Below are 21458 nucleotides of genomic sequence, written 5' to 3'. Positions count from 1 at the left end.
ACTTTATACTAAATTATCATCCACATTACTTTCATATTTAGTCTTCTAATTTTTTTAGCTCTGAGCTGTAATTAATTTACAACCTTAGGCTTTACTGCATTGACTAAGGAGTATTCTTACAGAGTCAAAACTGAATCACAGAGTAGGAGGCAGAAACTGGGGGATACCTGGAGAATGAATGAAAGGGGATTTTAGTGTGTGTGGACCTTTAACACCCAGCCTTGTTCTGCTAAGTGCATTGTGTGCTGGCCAGCAGTTTCAGGGGCTCACTCTGAAGATGTAAAGAAAATGGGGGTCCTCTTATCCAATTTTGAATCCCTATTCTCTCCATTAGGGTCTCCCAACATACTAGGCTAATGTCTAAGGGCTAAAGGGAGGAGGCTGAGATAGAAGTAGCTGTTGGTTTTCTGATTCCTGTGGCCGGCCATACCTTCAGCTCATTTCTCTTAGATCTGGGCTTAGGCTAATGTCACTCTTAGTCCTAAAGCCTTCACTAAAGAGGTAAAAATATAGTCATGTCTTCTCTGTGTTGATCTCTATGGAAAGACATGCCCAGCTAACTTCAGGTTCACAATGTGACGTCTTTTTTTCTTGCCATCAGAAAGATTGGGCTGCCTATGTCTCAGGCATATTTAAATATCTATCCTTTCTTTTCTCCCTTCCAGTTTCCTTATAGCAACCTTGAATGTGCCCTACAAAAGCTGAAAGCTGAAAAATCAAAATCCAGAGAGATCAAGCAGGTATTTAGGGCTATTGATTGTAACCTCACGAAGATGGTGGATTATAATACATTCAGGTAAGCCATATTCTGCCAGCAATAATCTGTGTTCCCTTCAAGATTGTTCAAAGAACAGAAAGAAAAATTTCTTCCCTGGTGTTCCCTAATTAACACTGTATGCTTTTTTATTAGAAATTGACAATTCTTTGCATTTATATTACTTTGTGGTCAAGTTTTGCTCATTTCTAGTAAATTCTAATGCATTTACATATTGAAGAAGTTTATAGATGAGAACAGAGAGACAAAATATAGAAAGTCATTTGCTCACATTGTCTTGTGAATCAGGATGTCGAAGGATCAGAGGAATGCCCAGAAGGGTGCATCTCAGGGAGAAAGGCAAAATAAATGGAGCTAAATGCACCCTCCACCATCTGGGCAACAAAAGAGGCCCATCTCCCTAGGAATGTGATCCAGTTGGAAAAGATAGTGGACACTTTACTGATTACCAGAGAAAAAGTTACATGTATGCAGATCACTGTGTGTATGTATGTTCACACACATCTGTGTATTTTGAAAGAAATAAAGAATACAGAAATTGAGGGAAAATATATGACAGTCATTATAGAACTATTAGAAGACATCATGAACAGTAAAGATTTCTCTAAGGCAGTGCTCGGCAAACTCCTTAGTCAACAGAGCCAAATATCAACAGTTCAACAATTGAAATTTCTTTTGAGAGCCAAATTTTTTAAACTTAAACTCTATAGGTAGGTACATTATTATTAACTTCATTAGGGTACTCCTAAGGCTTAGGAAGAGCCACACTCAAGGGGCCAAAGAGCCGCATGTGGCTCGCGAGCCGCAGTTTGCCGACCACGGCTCTAAGGTAAAGCTGAATGCTGAAGGGACTGTTCAGTGGCTGACCCAGGCAAATTTCCAAACAGTGGAAACACAAGGAAATTCAAATTCAGGGTCTAGTACAATTGTGAGACTTCCCTTCGTCTGAAAACAAAGTGAATGGAGCGCTCAGGAGAATGTAAATTAAATCATGGGTGGAGGACAAAGGGGACTTTCTCTTTAGGCTGAGAATTCTGGCTCCTGAAAACAATTGTGGCTGAAAGCTCTATAGGAAACTGGGCTTGATGCAGTCAAGATGTGAACTGAGAAATGAGGAAGTGAGCCCGGGAGAGGGTGGCAGGGGGGCCTTTCCAACTTTGTGCCTGGAGTCACCTCTTGCATCAAAAGCGGGTGACCAGAGCCCACCATGAGGCCCCAAGTGTCCCCAAAGCTCATTTGTTCTTTTAACAAAGCTCTTTTGTTTTTCCAAAATGTTCTTTTGAGAGAAGCAATCGGAGGACATATTTTTATTGTTGAGCATTCCCAACCTTCTGGGATCAATAAGAATTTATAGTTCTTTGTTACTGTTCATAGTAGTACACATGTTCATGGCCTTTTGCAAAATAAACGGAGACAGAATAAAGAACAAAGACAATTGCTCAGGCCATGGACTAATGGCAAACAGTGCAGGAGAAAAGTTTCCATCAGAAATGAGGGAGTGGTTTTCTTTTATTATTTTGTATCCTTTTACGAAAGCGTCCATTCTCCCAACACTCCAGCAAAGTCTATTGGAAATACTTTAGTGAGTTTATGGGGCTTTGGGGGGAGCACTTAGGCCCGGCAGGAGATGCAAGGAGGAAAAGTTGCTCCACAGATGGAGGCCTGACCCTAATTGAGGGTGGAATAAAGGATCACCACACTGTGGTTAGAGGATAGCCTCAAGGTATGTATGCTCAGAAAGAACCAGCTCATGATCTTCAGGCCCTCTCCTGGCCAGAAATTCCTTAAGATGAAAATTTGATCAGGTTGTGCCTGGCTTGAAAATCCCTTCAGTGGCTTGCCATTGTCCCTGTAATAAGATCCAGACATGTTACTGCAGCTGGCAGGGTCTGGAGTGATATGATTCTCTTGTTTTCATTTTTGGTGTCATCGCTTCTTTTCCTCCAGCACTGTCCTCTGGCCTTGTTGGCTGTCACTCAGTTTCTCAAACACATCAAGGTCTTTCCAGGTTCTAAGCCAGTGGTTCTCAACCTTCTGGCCCTTTAAATACAGTTCCTCATGTTGTGACCCAATCATAAAATTATTTTCGTTGCTACTTCATAACTGTCATGTTGCTACTGTGATGAATCATAATGTAAATATCTGATATGCAGGTTGGTCTTAGGCGACCCCTGGGAAAGGGTCGTTCAACCGCCAAAGGGGTCGCGGCCCACAGATTGAGAACCACTGTATAAGCCTATGCACACATTAGTTCCCTCTGCTTGCAATGTCTACACCAACATTCTTCTCATGACAAACTCTAGGACTCAGCTTAAATGTCACTCTCTCAGACGGACTTACTTTCTGACTATTCTACCTAACATAGATCACTCACTTATGCTTAGCCCTTTGTTTATATTTTTCTTACAGCAACTTGCAGTTACTTTACTTGGATATCTGTACTTGGTGTATGCGTGCTTATGTTCATCTTATCTGATTATAATATGAACTTTCTGAGGCACAGAGACCTTCATAGCCCGGTTCACTGCCCTGTTCCCAGCACCTAGCACTGGGTTCAGTACATATCATAGTTCCTGAATGGAAAAACAAACTTCTAGAATTATTCTTAGGGGTTTGAGTTTGGAGGTGTTCAAAGATAAATATTTATGGCTGTGAGTCTCCCCTGCTGAATTATTTCCAGATGAGAGTAGATGAAGACATCTCCATATGACATGCTCCGTGTTGGGCACTGTGCCTTATTGGTTGGCCTACAACGGTGGGTCCCTAGTGCATGGTCTTCAGTCTTCTCTTTTGCTCCTCATACTCTTCTCTGAGCAAAGGCAAAGGATCTAGTTAGGGAGTTGCTATCGCACCACACCCTATAATTCTGTGCTTGGCACTTTTACCGGCTAATATTTTTTTATTTATATGTTTATCTATCTATAATAATAAAAGCATAATATGCTAATTAGACCAGACATCCTTCCAGACAAAGCTGGGCCTGTGAGGGAAGCCCAGGTCCCGGGTGCCTGCCTGCAGCCAGAGGGAAGCCTGGGTCCCAGGTATCAGAGGGAAGGTGATGCCGGCAGCTGGGGAAAGGAAGGCCTACTTTTGCACAAATTTCATGCATCGGGGCTCTAGTGTATAAATATTATGGCTCTTCTCACCATAATGTAATATGTTTTCTGCTTTAGCCTTATCACTTTTCATAGTGCCTGGCTGATAGTAGGGTGTTAATAAATATTTGTTAAATGGCTACATTTTATCCAGCCCTCATTGCTCTGTCAGCTGAAGGCCTAGTTCTCTATATTAATTCCTCAAGCTTGGACCTTTCACCTAAGCTAGAGACCTGGAAATTCAAATACCTCCAGGACATCTCTCACTTGGATGTCCCTTAGGTATCCAAACATAACTTTCCCCTCATTTTCTTCTCCCATAAAGTTGCAGCTGGGGACCCTATCTCAGTAGAGGCCACCATACTTCTCCCCAGGACCTGGGCCAGGGTTTGCTTTGTCTCTCCCCTCACTCCTATGTTGACACCTCCCAACCTCTGTAAATTGCACTTCTTAAACTACTTCTCTCCATCCCCAGCTTCACTGATTCGGTTCAGCTTTTCATCGCTGTTCACTTAGACTTTCTTGAGAGCTTTGTAACTGATTTTCTTTTTTTAACCCTCATATTCCAAAGTTTTGCTAGAGTGACCTTCCTAAAATCTGATCATGTTGTTCTTCTGCTCTACACCCCCCACCAGCGCCTTGTTGTCTTTAGGGAAAATCCAACCCTTTCAGTGTTTCATGTGAATTTGGTCATAACTGGACCTTTGCCTATACCTTCCTCCTTATTTCCATCTCACTAGAAGAGTGTTTTTGTAGAAGTCACCATTCAGTGAATATTTACGTTGGGCCAAACATCATGCTAAATGCTTCTCATCTACTATCCATTGGTAGCCCCTGCTGAGTTATTTGTTTACTTCTCTGCCTCCGCAATTGGCTCCTGCCAAATACAATAGATGTTTGTTGAATAATTTAATGAATGGTCCTATTTCTCAAGGAGCATTCAGGCTACAGTTTGCAGCAAACAAGTAAATAATTGATTACTTTGCACTGGGGAAGGGCAATCTGTCTCTGACTGTAGGGGAGTCAGGGAGAGCTTGGTCTCAGCCTCACAAGCCAAGTGACGTGGGCAACTCACTACCTGCCTGCACCTCACTCTTTTGTCTAAGACCCCTTGTAGGCATTGCCAATCTGAAACTCTTAATGTGTAAGTTCATAAATACACTTGTAAAATGTTCCCTTTACAAATCCTTGCATTAAAGTAGTAGCATAGGCAGACAGGCAGGATTGTGGTATAGGCCTCTGGGCCCCATCTCTGTGGCTGTGAGTCTCCCCTGCTGACATGCCTGGTACCCTCAGTATACACCTGGAGACTCAGAGATGGGACCTGCTGCTCTGGGCAGAGGTTCAAGCCCTGGGCATTTTTCTTCTCAGAGATTTTCATGTTGTCTTAAGGAAAACCTTGAGAGTGGGAGCTCATAAAGTTCCTCTGCCTAAGGTGCCAGGGTTGATAATGGATTATTGGATTAATGAATGGGCCTTCCTGAGATATTTGCCTCAAAACTGACTTGAGGGAATGCAGGGACTAGGGAGAAGAAGGCAGTTTGGGGAGGGAATGTTTCTCTTCTGCTTTGTGGAGGTCACTAGTTCTGCCTCTAGGCCAGTGATGGCGAACCTTTTGAGCTCGGCATGTCAGCATTTTGAAAAACCCTAACTTAACTCTGGTGCCGTGTCACATATAGAAATTTTTTGATATTTGCAACCATAGTAAAACAAAGACTTATATTTTAGATATTTTATTTTATATATTTAAATGCCATTTAACAAAGAAAAATCAAACAAAAAAATGAGTTCACGTGTCACCTCTGACACGCGTGTCATAGGTTCGCCATCACTGCTAGGCTGTACCTATTTATCTGGGACCATTTTTTTAAAATTTCTTTATTGGTTAAGTTATTACATATGTGTCCTTATCCCCACATACCCCCCCCCCCACTCATGCCCTCACCCCCCTGTTGTCTGTGTCCATTGGTTAGGCCTATATGCTTGCATATAAGTCCTTTGGTTGATCTCTCCCCCTTACTCCCACCCTCCCCTACCTTCCCTCTGAGGTTTGACGGTCTGATCGATGCTTCCCTGTCTCTGGGTCTGTCTTTGAGATTAGCGTATATTAGAGCTGCTGATTGTTATCCAAAAGTGCAGAGTCTTTCTCAGAGCCTTGGATACCTGATGGGCAGATTTCAGCAGGGGGCCAGGCAGGGACTAGGCTTGCCAGGGCTGGGCAATTGGGAACATTGGCAGGGCAAGGCTTCCCATTGTGGGCCCTGGATTTTGAACCACAGATAGTAGCAGCAGCAGGGAGGGCCCCATGCCAGGGACGATGTGGCCAGTCCCTCCCTCTGGCCACCTCCCTGAGCCTTGATCTATTCATCGGAGATGACAGCCACCCCATGTAGCTTGTGTGTATTTTGGTTTGCTGGTGCTCACCTCTTTCCCCACCTGGGTAGAGCTCTCAGAGGGCAGGGTCCATGCCCAGTTCACCCCTGTCTTGTGTTTTGCCCAGATACCTTCAGTATCGTGTTTCAGGCTTCAGTGAATGTAGTGAGTTATCGCACAGTTCTTCCTCAGACCCCCATTATCAATGGCAGGGGCAGGAGTTTTCCTTTGAATATTTATGTAATAAATTCCTAAGATTTAGAGCCTCGAGAAAATTTTCTCTCTTGTAAAACTAAAATTTATGCTGAGGGAGGTAGCATAACATACATTCATCTGATTTTGGACTTGCAGACCTGAATCCAAATCTCAGCTCTTCATTTGTCAGCTTGTTGGCCTTGAGTAACTTGCTCAACAATGTTTTCACCTGCAAAATGAGGGTAATAATACCGATGACATACAGCTGTTACGATGAATAAATTTGATACTGTCTGCAGAGTTCTTATTTTAGCACACTATAATGCATAGTGGACACTAGAAATTAAACCCCTTTATCAATAGTTGCAATTTGGTGTCACTGAAAATAGTAGTAGGAATCTATGTTCTGTTTTTGGTATTTCAATTAGTTATGTATTTACCCATGATGAGGTCATTGAAAACATTCTTTAATAAGCGAGGTTGGAAGAAACTCCTTAAAAACTTGGAGGCCATGAAGGTGGAAAATAAACATCATTGTTGGTGGACCAATGTTGGGAAACATTACTGTAATCCACCCTATTAGTGTCCTTTGCTTCAAGGAAGAATATTGTAAATTTACTGCTTAGAACATTGTAATGATCTCATCCCGATTTATCTGGGACAATTATCTCTTCTTTTATGTGGTTTTGCTCTATCTTTATTTGAACAACTCTGTGTACATTATTATTGGTGTTTTTATTGTAAGCTATCTAAAATCTTTTAAGGAAGCCACTAGTCTATTAATCTATATGAATAAAAGCAGAAACAAAGATAAAAAATTCCAAAAGCACTCAAACATCTACTCTCATCAAGAAGCAAATAGACATTTTGACAGAGTTCATAGCATATCTTTGAGATGGGAGCTTCAGCATACATTTTTAAAAACCCCCAGCATTTTGAACCTTCCTAAAAGCATTAAATATAAATAGTATGATATCATAAAAAGAATGCTGGCCTGGGAATAAAAAAGACCGAGATCTTAGATTTGATTCTGTCTCTCCTGATGGTGTTTGTACTGGTGAGAGCTTAGTTTTAAAAAGCAGGATCCTCTCTGGCTAGTTAAGCAGAAAATAAATTTATTAAAAGGATCCTGGGTAGTTCATAGTATCTTTGGAAGGGCTGGAGAAATAAGCTTGAGGCTAAATTCTAGGAACAGTGCCCAGACTGGGCTGTAGAACTTGTCTGATGAGAAAATGGCCTCTGTTAGCATTGCACCACCCACGACTCATTGCTACATTTGCACTGCTGCCAAGGGCTCAGTTTTACTGCAGCCATTACTACCACTGCTTTTGGCAACCTTGAGTCCTTTGCCACTCCAGAAAGCTGGACCATTCTGACACCAAACATGGCCCACAGCTAGCTGGTTTTGCCTGTTAATCCATTCCAAGTTAAAGTCTCGTGTATGTAAACTTCTCTCATTGGTGGAGCCCGAGTCACCTGCATGTTTTCAACTGCAAGGAAGGCTGGGAAATTGAGCTCTGACTTCCATGTTGGAGTAATGGGGAACATGATGTGAGAATTTCCCCAAATATAGAAGGATGATTTAAAAGCCAGTCAATGAAAGAAAAATACCACATGATCTCACTCATTTATGGATAATAAAGACCATTATAAACTGATGAACAAAAATAGACACAGAGGCAGAGCAGCATCGAACAGACTGTCAAACTACAGCGGGAAGGCCGGGGAGGATTTGGGGGGGGGGGTAATAGATCAATCGAAGGACTTGTGTGCATGCATACGAGCATAACCAATGGACACAAGACACTGGGGTATAGGGGAGGCCGAGGGAAGGTCAAGGGGTGGGGGAAAGGAGACATATGTAATACCTTTTGTAATACTTTAGGCAATAAAACAAAATTTAAAAAAGGCACCCTTTTTGTTTGCCACTATAGCAAATCTAAGCCAAGATGAGACAAACAGGGAAAATAAAATGTTGACATTAAGGACTCAAATCCTTGTTTGTAACCAAATCAAATAAAATATTTGCCTAGTTTAGCAATTTGCAGATACTGGTCTGATCCACCAAGCAGTTAAAATGCAAAGCCCTCTCCTACACTCTGTTCCTTTGGCAATCCCTGATACACCTTTCCAAGTATCAATCGCCTCAATGAAAGTTTTGGATTCGATTCAAGTTCCCGGATTGAAAGCTGACAATTGTATTTTGTTTGGCTTTTGTTTGGTGTTTTTAAAATTAGGAGTTTAAATGTAAAAATCTATATATCTGGCACCTCTTGAAAAGTAGAATCTGAGCCTACATTTCCCCGTGGCAGCAACCGGTGGGGGGTGAGTGGCAGCTGCCCAAGTCAGACAGAGCCTGTTCTCTACAAGTCCTCATTGTCTCATACCTTCTCCAGCTGTTTTACCTGCATACCCTGCTGGGTACTCGACTAGGTAGCCCTTGGATTAGATCATTACAAGGTTCCTTCCAGCCGGAAAGTCCCATTATTTTCTTACCCGTAGGTATAGTGGAAATAGGCATTTAGGAATCACTGATTAAAGAGCCCAAAATAGAACTGAAGACTGCTTTTTAAATTAGAACCAGAATATGATTGTGTATCTAAAAATCCAAAAGACTTCATTTAAAAATGATTAGAACTATTAAAAGTAGCCGAGGCCGGTTTGGCTCAGTGGATAGAGCGTCGGCCTGCGGACTGAGGGGTCCCAGGTTCGATTCCGGTCGGGGGCATGTGCCTGGGTTGCGGGCACATCCCCAGTGTGAGATGTGCAGGAGGCAGCTGATCGATGTTTCTCTCTCATCGATGTTTCTAGCTCTCTGTCTCTCTCCCTTCCTCTCCGTAAAAAATCAATAAAAAATATTTTTTAAAAAAGTATTCAGGAAAGTAGCTAAATGCAAGAAAACAACCTAAAAAACAATAGTAACCAGTTAGGAAATGTTATGTAATGGGGGATACTATTCACTGCAGCAATAAAAAACATCATGAAATACCTGGGAATAAATTGGACAAGAAATGTGTAAGACTAAAATGAATACAATTTCAAACCTTTATTATATATATCTCTGAATGGGGAGACACTATTGCAAAAATTTTAATCTGCCCAAATTATTGTAGATTTGAAGCAGTTCCAATCAGAATTACAGTATGAGTTTTTGTTATTGCTGTTAGATTTGATTTGGTTTTGTGGGTTTAGGGGAAGAGAAATTGGCTCATTGAGTTTTTGATTTTTGCTGGTTATTATATTTTTAAATCTTTGCTGTTGAAAGTATTACATATGTCCCCTTTCGGTTCCTCAAGAAAAAAAAGGGATTGAGAAATGTTGAAAAAGAAGAATATTGAAGTTTAGGTACTAGAATTTAATATAGTTTATAGATATTTGAAAATATCAAAATGCGCTAATAGCGAAATAAACCAAAATATCAGTGGACTAGAGTATAAAGTCCATAAAAGACCCATTTTATGGACTTTATTGAAAGATATATAGAGAACTTTTCATCAGCGGAGAAAGAATGGATTACTAATAAAGGTTTCAGTGACAATTGATTGGAAAACACTGAATACACTTTTATGTTGTGGTAGGGCACAGTTTCCAAAAACCATAAAGAAAAAGTTGACTGTATTGACTACAGGAAAATTTTGCATTTCTCTATAGCAAAAGATACCATAAAAACTTAAAGATAAAGGATAGACTAAGAGAAAATATTTATAACCAGTATAAGAACCTAGGGATTAACATTCAAGATTTATGAAAAACTCCTATAAAATCAACCTACAAAAAAATGTGTTAAGGACAGAAATAGACAATTCTCAGAAGAAATACAAATAGTTTTTAAACCTATAAAATGGAGCCTAATAATGGTACAAGCTGAAATAACAATGAAATATAATCTTCATGGAATATTATATTGGCAACATTTAAAAAGAATAACATAAATGACTGCAGCATGTGGGCTAACAGGTATGCTCACTTTCTATTGATAGGAATTTAACTTGGTTCAACATTTTGGAGGACAAATGGCAGCATCATGTCTAATATTTAACCCATTTACTTGTTAATTTCACTTTTAGAAACATCCTATATAACCCATTGGTCAGTGAGCTCCCATGGGGGAGCGGCACTCAGCCAGAAGCTGGGCTCACAGTTGGCGAGTGCAGCAGTGGTGGCGGGAGCCTCTCCCGCCTCTGCAGCAGCGCTAAGGAAGTCTGACTGATGGCTTAGGCCCGCTCCCCACTAAGCTGTCAGTCGGACATCTCCTGAGGGCTCCTGGACTGCGCAGGGCTCAGGGCGGGCTGAGGGACCCCCCAGGATGCACAATTTTCATGCACTGGGTCTCTAGTTTTATTCAGAAAAAATGATATAAATGCATTGTAATAGATGTTTGAGTTTGTGCACACATAATAGTTGTTGCAACAAACTGTAATAGCAAAGATTTTGGAAAAAATCAAATACCCAATAATAGGGGAATAGTTAGACACATTCTGTTGCATTACTTTAAGACAGTGCTATTTAGCCCTGAGAAAGAATGAGATAAACCAAATATGCATACCCGAAGGAAATGTTCAATGTATTAGTTGAGATTGACTAGGTAACACTGCAATCACAACTAAACCCCAAATCTCAAGGAATTAAATTAACAAAGGATTATTTCTTGCTTACTCTCTGTATCCATTGTTCTTGTCAGGGATTATTTTTCATAGTATCTACTCAGGGACTGAAGCTGATGGAACAGCCACTACTTGAATGTACTGATCACTCTGCCAGAGAAAGAGGAGAACTTTGGAGGGTTGAGGCCAACACATTGTTAGCTGAGAAGAAATTCATATCATTTACTCTCTTAATTCATTGATGAGTACTAGTCACATAGCCCCATCCATATGCTCAGAAGAAAGAGGGAAACCAGATGTTGGTGAATAGCACCAATGGCTACCATATATATGTCATGCTGTTTTGTAGATAAAGCAAAATTCAGGAGTCTGTATAATATGATCCTATTTATGCCTAAAATCTAAAGGTTATGTGTGCATGTATATTTATATAAGTATTTCAAGGATTGTGTATCCTTTGAAGATATCCTAGCAGGCTACATGCCAAGCTGTTAATGGAGTATGCCTCATTCTTTGATTTTTTTTAACAATGAAGCAATTGTTAAAAAATAAAAAGATAAAAACAAATAAAATCAAAAAGCCTGGGCAAAGAGTACTGAACATTTTTTTTATTTCTTGCTTCAGTTTCCAGAAAGAGCTAATGGCAAATGCTGGCAGAATGTTCTGAGCAAAAGTCAAGAGTCTTAGAATCATAGAGTAGTTGTTTCACTTGAAGCTCCACTCTAATTATTGATTAGAATCATATAACTTCTGTCTGTTTATTAAAATTATTATCCCGTGGCCCAGAATATTTTATCTTAACATTATAAAATTCTAGGTCTTCAAAAAAAATGTGGGGATGAAATAGTTCTTATAATTTTCATCAAATTAGCAACAAAGTCTTAGCCATTCATTTCCCCCCAGCATTTCATGAAAAATTTAAAACATTCAGAAAATTGGATAGTATTGAGGAATGACCACTCAAGCCCATCACTTAGAATGCATCAATATTTTAGCATTTAGGCATACCTTGGAGATATTATGGGTTTGGTTCTAGGTCACTGCAATAAAGCCAATGTTGCAATAAAGCCACTCACAAATATTTTGGTTTCCCAGTGCATTTAAAAGTTACGTTTGTACTATAATGTAGTGTGATGATATTATGTATAAAAACAACATATCGTGTGTACCTTAATTAAAAATACTTTATAGCTAAAAAGATGCTAACCATCATCTAAGCCTTCAGAGAGTCATGATATTGTTTGCTGTTGGAGGGTCTTACCTTGATGTTGATGGCTGCTTATTGATCAGGCTGGTGATTGCTGAAGGGTGAGGTGGCTGTGGCCGTTTATTAAAATAAGACAACTGTGATGTTTGCCGCATCATTAGCCTCTGTCTTTCATGAACAATGTCTCTCAAACCCTGCCACTGCTTTATCAACTAAGTGTATGTAGTGTTATAAATGTTCTGCTGTCTCACCTTGCACTTTCATTATGGAGACGGCTTCTTTCCTTCAACCTCACGAACCAACCTCTGCTAGCATCACACTTTTCTTGTGCAGCTTCCCTCCCTCCCTCAGCCTTCAGAGAATTGAAGAGTTAGAGCCTTGCTCTGGATTAGGCTTTAGCTTAGGAGAATGTTATGGCTGGTTTGATTTCCTATCCAAAACCATTAAAGCTTTATTCATATCAGCAATAAGGCTGGTAAGCTTTCTTATTCATATGTTCACTGGAGCAGCACTTTTAATTTCCTTCAAGAACTTTTCCTTTGCATTCACAACTTGGCTGTTTGGTGCAGGAGGCCCAGCGTTCCACCTGTCTTGGCTTTAGACATGCGTTGCTCACTAAGCTTAATCGTTTTCTAGCTTTTGATTTAAAGTGAGAGATGTTCGACTTTTCCTTTTACTTGAACACTTAGAGGTCATTGCAGTTCTTATTTGGCCTAATTTCAATATTGTTGTGTCTCAGGGAACAGGGAGGTCCTAGGAGAGAGAGAATTGAGGGAATGGCTGGCCAGAGGAGCAGTAGGCAAACACGCAATATAATAAGTTCACCATCTTATATGCGTGCGGTTTGTGGTTCCCCCAAAAACAATTACAATAGTAACATCAGCGTTCACTGATCACAGATCTTCATAACAAATATAATAATGAAAAATTTGAAACATTGTGAGAATTACCAAAATGTGACACAGAGACACAGAATGTGCAGATGCTGTTGGAAAAATGGCTGCAATAGTCTTGCTTGATGCAGTTTTTTTAAACCTTCAATTTTGGGAAAAAAAAGCAATATTTGCAAAGCGCAATACAGTGAAGCATAGTAAAATGAGGTATGCCTGTATTTGGCATACCCCCATTCATACATCTCTCCATTGATACATCCCATCCATTAATTCATCTTAACTATGGTCCATTTCAAAGAAAAGCATAGTCATCAGCTATTGTCCTCTAAATACTTCAGCATGCTTACCATTTATTTACAGTTTTTTCATTTAGTGGAAAATTACTGTCCAATAAAATGCACAAACCTTAAGTGTACATTTGCTGAGTTTTGGTGAGTACATATACCTGTGCAAACCCAAATCCCTATTAAGACCTAGAACATGACTATCACCCCAGAAAGTTTATTGCACCCCATCCCAATCAATCTCAGTCCACATTCCCCATTCAAAAAGCAATCACTATTCTAATTTTTTTCACTGTGGATGTATCTTTCCTGTTCTAAAATTTCATATAATTGGGATTAGACAGCACATATCCTTTTGCGGATTCTCTTATTCAGTATGATTTAAAGGTTCACCCATATTGTTGAGTTGTAACAGTAATTCATTCTTTGTGTTGCTGAGTAGTATTCCACCATTTGTTTATTCTTTGCCCTGCTGATAGATACCTGGGTTAGTTCCAGTTTTAGGCTAATATAAATAAACTGGCTTTGAACATTCTTGTACAAATCTTTTTGTGAACTTACATTTTTATTTCTCTTGCTTACATACCCATGAATGGAATTGCTAGAACATAGGCATATGTTTAGCTTTATAAGTAACTTCCAGACCTTTTACCAAAGTGATGTACCAGTTTACATTCCCCATAACAGTGTATAAGGGTTCTAGTAGCATCACAACCTTATCAACATTTGGTATTGTTAGGTTTTTAAATTTAATTTTTGGTAGATATGTAGTAGAGTGCTTTTATTGTAGTTTAATTTGCATTTTCCTCATAACCTATGATGTTGAGCATTTTTTAAAATATGGTTATTGACCATTTGTATATCTTTTTTGTGCAGTGTCTTTTCAAATCTTTTGCCAATTTTTATTGGTTGTTTGTTGTATGACTGAGTTATAGGAGTTCTTTATATTTTCTGGATACTAGTCATTGGTCAGATATACTTTTGGAAATATTTTTCTCCCAGTCTATGGCTTTCCTATTTGCTTTCTCAGTGTTGTCCTTTGATGAGTACTGTATACATTTAAAATTTTTTAAAATATATTTTTATTGATTTCAGAGAGGGAGAGAGAGAGAAACATCAATGATGAGAGAGAATCATGGATCGGCTGCCTCCTGCACGCCCCACACTGGGGATTGAGCCCACACCCAGGCCTGTGCCCTTGACTGGAATCGAACCCAGGAACCTTCAGTCTACCACTGAGCCAAACCAACTAGGGCTACATTTTAAATTTTGATGAAGTTTAAGTTGTCAATCTTTTGTTTTATGGTTATTGCTTTCTGTAATCTATTTAACATGTTTTTAGTATTTAAGGTGTTTAAGATGTTTTTGGCTACCTCAAAGTCCTTGATATTCTCCTATGTTTTTCTCTAATAGTTTTATGATTTTAGCTTTCACTTTTAAGCCTATGATTCCTGTCAAATTAAATTTTGTATATGCTGTGAAATAAGCATGAAGATTTATTTTACTTAAATTCTTAAAATGCTTATTTGAAATTCTTATGGGCTAGAATATATTAAAGTAAAAAAAAAATAACAGTTCCACAGATTTACAATATAATTTTGAAATGGAAGAATTTAAAAAATTTTCAAATTCTTATTAAATTAGTGGCAGTGTCTGACCATTCATTTTTTTCTTATTCTGTGGCATAGTTTTGCTTATTAAAATTGAAATTTTTCTTTGCAAAAGAAGCTGAAATGCTGATTTTAAAATAATTTTCTCACATCTTATACTTTTTAACAATTTCCTGATGTAATAAATTCTCACTTCTTGAGAACTGAAGTATCCTCATGAAATTGATATCCTACTTAACTGAGGAATGCTACATACCAATGATCTTATTAATTGAAGGAAACTATATGCCACACAAATATGGCAGATTGTTTTTAAAAAATATATTTTATTGATTTTTTACAGAGAGAAAGGGAGAGGGATAGAGAGTTAGAAACATCGATGAGAGACAAACGTCAATCAGCTGCCTCCTGCACACTCCCTCCTGGGGATGTGCCCGCAACCAAGGTACATGCCCTTGACCGGAATTGAACCTGCGACCCTTGAGTCCGCAGGCCGATGCTCTATCCACTGAGCCAGACCGGTTAGGGCCAGATTGTATTTTTTAAGATGGCTGCAACAGTATCTCCCATCTAACATGTTAATCTAAAATGTGAACTTGACACTCTTTCCAATGAAGGGTGGGGTCTGTGTTATTTCCCCTTAAATCTTGAGTGCCTTGTGATTCTCATGTAACCAATAGAATGGGACAGAAGTGACACTGTGTGACTTCGGAGGACAGGTCAGAAAAGATGACGCAGCTCCTGCATTGTCTGCTGTGACACTTGCTTTTGGAGCCCTGAGGCTGCCAGGCTATGAAGGAGCCCAGGCTGTATGGAGAAACCATGTGCAGTTGGTAACTCAGATGAAAACAGTGTTGTTGTTTTTTTTAATTTCTAACATTTTTCATCTCTTATTACCTCATCCATCAGTTCTTGCATTCTGTCTACTTTTTGCACTAGAGCCCTTTGCATATTAACTATTTTAAGTCCACAGTGTGATAATTACAACACCCTTGCAATATCTGAGTCTGATTCTGAGGTTCTGATGCTTGCTCTGTCTCTTCAAACTGTGTTTCTTTTTCTTTAAGTATGCCTTGTAATTTTTTACTGAAAGCCAGACATGATATACTGTGTAAAATAAACTCTGGTAACTAGACCTTAAGTGATGTGGTGGTAAGGTGTGAGGTAAGGGGATTCTCTATTGCTAGGATTAGGTCTTCATCATTTAGTGTGCCTCTGTCCCTTGTTTGTGAACTTCAGAAGGAACTTTCAATCCCCCCCCCCCTAGGTGGGACAGGATGGCTGGAGGGAGCTAGATTTGGGTATTTCCCTTCCCCACATGGAAGGCTCAGGGGAGCTATAGTTGAGTCATTCCCTTGCCCCAGGTCGGTTAGCCTCTAGTAAAGGCTAGCCCAATAGGTTAGACTCTGGTAATATAATTTATCTCTTTTTTTTGTGTTGTTGTTGTTTAGCTCTTATTTCATTATCATAAACTTTACTCTGCAATCCAGCTAGATGGGGATGGGGATAAGAAAAACATGGAACCCAATGAACTGCAGCAAGAATGCAAAGATCATGATACTCTGAGCAGATGGGGGTTAAAGGGTGCTCTCCTGAGCTACAGAGGAAATGGTCTGGTGGTTAAGATAAAACGAGACAAATGTATTAGAGTTCTCCGAAGTCAGCCCTGGTGATCTTCTTGCTTCTCTTGCCATTCCTGGACCCAAAGTGCTCCATGGCTTCCACAATATTCATGCCTTCCTTCACCTTGCCAAAGACCACGGGCTCATCATCCAGCCATTCAGTGTTGGCAGTACAGACGAAAAACTGAGAACCCCTAGTGTTGGGTCCAACATTTGCTATGGACAAGGTGCCAAGACCTGTATGCTTCAGGATGAAATGATCATCACATTTCTCCCCATAGGTGGACTTGCCACCCATGCCATGATGGCATGTGAAGTCACCACCTTGGTACATAAATCCTAGAATAATTCCGTGGAAGCAGGAACCTTTATAGCCAAATCCTTTCTCCCCAGTGATCCGAGCACAAAATTTTTCTGTTGTCTTTGGAACTTTGTCTGCAAACAGGTCAAAGGAGATGTGGCCCAAGGGCTCTCCTGGATGGTAATGCCAAAGAACAAGGTGGGGCTGATCATGGCTGAACATGGGCAGCATCTGCAAGGCCTAAAATAGCTTGTCTTGAGGGCAGGCCTTGTTAAGAACAGAATGTTATGGCATATTTCTTTTAAAAAAATACATTTTTATTGATTTTAGAGAAGAAGGGAGAGGAAGAGAGAGATGGAAACATCAATGATGAGAGAGAATCATGGATCGGCTGCCTCCTGCATGCCCCACACTGGGGATCCAGCTCACAACCCTGGCATGTGCCCTGAGAATTGAACTGTGACCTCTGGGTTCATAGGTTGACCCTCAACTACTGAGCCACTCAGACTGGGCATTCTGGCATACTTCAGAATGGTTACTTTCTGCCTCTCCATGCCAGAAGCCAGAGGGGACTTTTCTTAGTTTTCTCTGTGGGAACCTGATTGAGTTCCTGGAAATAAAACTCACAAGTGTATGTGTGGGGGGCCCCTTGATGACTGCCTTCCCTTGGAGTTTTTATCTCTTAGATTTGTCTACACTGAGCCTCCAGAATTTTGTCAGTTACAGCTCAGATTTTTCTACTCCAGTTCCCATGGAGATTTCTGCTTGTAGGTTTCTGCTCCTGTAAGTCATGATTCTCTGTAGCTGCCCCTCTGCCTTTTTAATTTTGGGGCAGTGGTTTGTCCTCACTTCTTTGATGGATCTAAGAAGAGTTGTTGATTTTTCATTCAGATTTTTACTTCCCAAATTGTATTTTAAAGCAACTGGATCATTTTTCATTTTTACCAAGAGTCTTTGAGAATTTCAGCTCCTCCACTTGCTTACTTACTACTCTTGGTATGGTCTGTCAGTTTAATTTTAGACATTCTAATAGATGTGTAGTAGTTTCTCATTGTGGTCTTTCATGAGCTTATTTGCCATCTATAAATCTTCTTTGATGAACCTTCTTTTCAAGTCCTTTGCCCATTTTTTGAGTTATTTTGTTGTTTCTGAGTGTGAGAATTCTTTATATATTCTGGATACATTTTCTCATCAGATAGATGATTGCCAAATATTTTCTGTTTGTAAGTGGCTTGTGATTTTATTTCCTTAAAAGGGTTTTTGAAGAGTAAAAGTTTTAAATTCAGATTAAGTCAAATTTATTAGTTTTTGCTTTTGTGGATCATGCTTTTCGTCTCGTATCTAAGGAATCTTTCACTAATTCAAGGTCACAAAGGTTTCCTATGTTTTCTTCTAGAGGAATTCTATTTTTAGGTTTTACATTCAGGTCTATGATCCACCTTGAGTTAATTTTTTGTTTGTGGTATAAGGTATGAGTTAAAGTTTTGTTTGTTTATATGTAGATATGTAACTTTTTCTGCACCTTTTGTTGGAAAAAAACTATGCTTTTTCCACTGAATTGCCTTTGAACTGTTGTTGAAAATCATTTGTCCATATATGAATGGGCCCATTCTGGACTCTATTCTGTTCCATTGATCTATTTGTCTATCTTATCACTGATACCACATTTTCTTGATTGCTGTATCTTTACAATAAGTCTTAAAATCAGGTAATGTTAGTCTTCCAGCTTTATTCTTTTTAAAAGTTAAATTTGCTATACTGGTATTTCCTTTTGAACTTTGGAATCAGCCTGTCAATTTCTACAGCAAAACCGATTGGGATTTTGATGACAATTGCATTGAATCTATAGATAAATTTGTCAACAGTATTGAGTCTTCTGATATCTCTTCATTTATTTGGGAATTAATTTGTCTCAGAAATATTTTATAGCTTTCAGGGAGCAGATCTTGCACATCTCTTATCAGATATATTCCTGAATGTTTCATATTTTTGGTACCTTTGTAAATCTTTATTGTCGAGAGTATTACAGATATCTCCCCTTATTTCTCCCATTGCCCCCCTCCACCTGGTTCCCGCCCCACCCCAGGCCTTTACCATCCTATTGTCTGTGTCCATGGGCAATGCATATGTGCATATAAGTCCCTTGGTTAATCTCACCCCATCCCTCACCCTTTCTTTCGGAGATTTGTCAGTCTGTTCCATGCTTCCATGCCTCTGGTTCTATTTTATTGATCAGTTTATTTTGTTCATTAGATTCCACATTTAAGTGTGATCATGTGATATTTATCTTTCTCTGACTGGCTTATTTTGCTTAGCATAATAAAGATCTGGAAACAGCCCAAGTGCCCATCAGCAGATGAGTGGATAAAAAAACTGTGGTACATTCACACAATGGAATACTATGCAGTTGTGAAAAAGAAGGATCTATTACCCTTTGAGACAACATGGAGGGACCTGGAGAGTATTATGATAAATTGTATTGTTTTTAATTTCAGTTTCCAATTGTATATTTCAAGTATGATATTTATATATTGATCTGATATCCTGCTACATTGTTAAACTCACCTATTTGTCCTAGTAACTTTCTTTTTATTCTACATGACACTCATATTGTCTGTGAATAAAAGCAGTTTTACTTTTTTTATTTCCAAACTGGATTTTTTTCTTGTTTTAAGAAATGTCAGCATAGTGTTAAATAGAGGAGGTGAGATATAAAATTGTTCTCTTGTTTCTTAAATTAGGGGGAAGACATTCGATCTTTCAACACTAAGTGTACTGTTAGTTAAGAATTTTTATCAGATTGAGGAAGTTCCTTTCTGTTCCTGCATTGTTAAGTGTTAGATTTTATATCCAGTCCTTTTGCTATATCTATTGAGATGATTATATTGGTTTTCTGTTCAGGTTTGTTAATATGGTAACTTACATTGATTGATTTTTGAATGATAATCCTTGCATTTCTGGGATAAACTCCACTTGGTCATTATGTTATTTTTCTTTTATATATGGTTGTATTTGATATACTAAAATGTTGTTTAAAGTTTTTGCATCTATTCTCATAGAATGTTGCCTGCCTGCAATGGTGGCCAGATCATTTTATTTTATATTATAAGGGACCATGGTCTTTTCCATTATTCATATTTATTTTTCCATGATTTACATTTATCTTTTTAAATCTTTAATATTATTTTGTATATATTTTATTATATGTAAAAGTACAATACTATAAGCACATTATTATTAAGTAATATATGAGGGTGACAGCTCAAAAACATTTTTAATGGAGGAGTGATAAAAAAATTTTGGAAAAAAGTCCTGGCAGATGTGGCTCAGTTGATTGTCCTGTGCACCAAAAGGTCGCTGGTTTGATTCCTGGTCAGGGCACAACCTGGTTTGATGCCCAGCTTGCGGGCTGGATCCTAGATTGGGCTGTGTGCGGGAGGCAGCTCATCGATGATGTTTCTCTCTCCCCCTCTTCCTTTCTCTCTCTCAAATCAATAAAAAAAATTCAAAAATTTTGGAAAACACTGCTGCATATAACACTTCTAGCCAGCAGGTCTAGACTTTCTCATAGGTCTCAATCTTTCCCACCTAGACCACTTTACTATTAGTCTTTCCGGTTGTGTTGGACACTTACATAAAACCTCATTTCATCCTTAAAATAAGTCTTTAAGGCAAACTCATTAGTTAGCACAAGGTCACAGAGCTAGTTAAGGGCAGAGCCAGGATTCAGACCTAAGTCTGTTTGATTCCAAATCTGATATTTTCTCTTTTCAACTTAGACGAAATTGTAATAATGAAAAATTTTAAAGACTAAAATTTACCGAAATAGGAAATGTTAACATTTTTTACATTTTCTTTTTATCTTTCTTTAAAAAAGATAAGTAAGAAGTGGATATATAGCTAAAGCCCTCGTCCCAAATCTCTTTCCCTTACCATTATCAAGATGTGTATATAATCCCCATACTTAATTTTTTCCATATGCATATCCATAAATAATTTATATTGTTTTGTGTTCTTAAAAATGTTCACAATGGCACAACACTGTATATATCCTTTGGTAACTTTCTGTTTTCAATCAATATATGATATATTTTTAAAAAATATATGTTTTATTGATTTTTTACAGAGAGGAAGGGAGAGGGATAGAGAGTTAGAAACATCGATGAGAGAGAAACATCGATCAGCTGCCTCCTGCACACTCCCCACTGGGGATGTGCCCGCAACCAAGGTACATGTCCTTGACCAGAATCGAACCCGGGACCCTTGAGTCCCCAGGCCTATGCTCTATCCACTGAGCCAAATCGGTCAGGGCTCAATATATGATATTGAGAAATTTCCATATGAATACATGTAGATCTAGTTCATTTATTCTCATTGTTTCACAGTACTCCATTTTATGAATGAAAACAGTTTATCAATTTTTTCCTTATATTAGTTTCCTGTGGCCACTGTAGCAAATTGCCACAAACTAGGCGGCTTACAACAACAGAAATTTATTT

General features: G+C 38.9%; 1 protein-coding gene across 1 annotated transcript in view; it reads left to right on the top strand.

Annotated features, from left to right (window-relative positions):
• Nucleotides 1-21458, top strand: part of EFHC2 (EF-hand domain containing 2) — a 156815-nt gene that overhangs the window by 89527 nt on the left and 45830 nt on the right. Inside the window, exon 11 of the mRNA XM_014457422.2 lies at nucleotides 666-796. Coding sequence (XP_014312908.2) covers nucleotides 666-796 — 131 coding nt within the window. The remainder of the gene's footprint in view (nucleotides 1-665; nucleotides 797-21458) is intronic.

The sequence above is a fragment of the Myotis lucifugus genome, unplaced genomic scaffold (assembly GCF_000147115.1).
Source record: "Myotis lucifugus unplaced genomic scaffold, Myoluc2.0 scaffold_76, whole genome shotgun sequence".
Lineage (NCBI taxonomy): Eukaryota > Metazoa > Chordata > Mammalia > Chiroptera > Vespertilionidae > Myotis > Myotis lucifugus.
The sequence above is the reverse complement of the archived record's forward strand: the minus strand, read 5'-3'. Positions and strand labels throughout refer to the sequence as shown.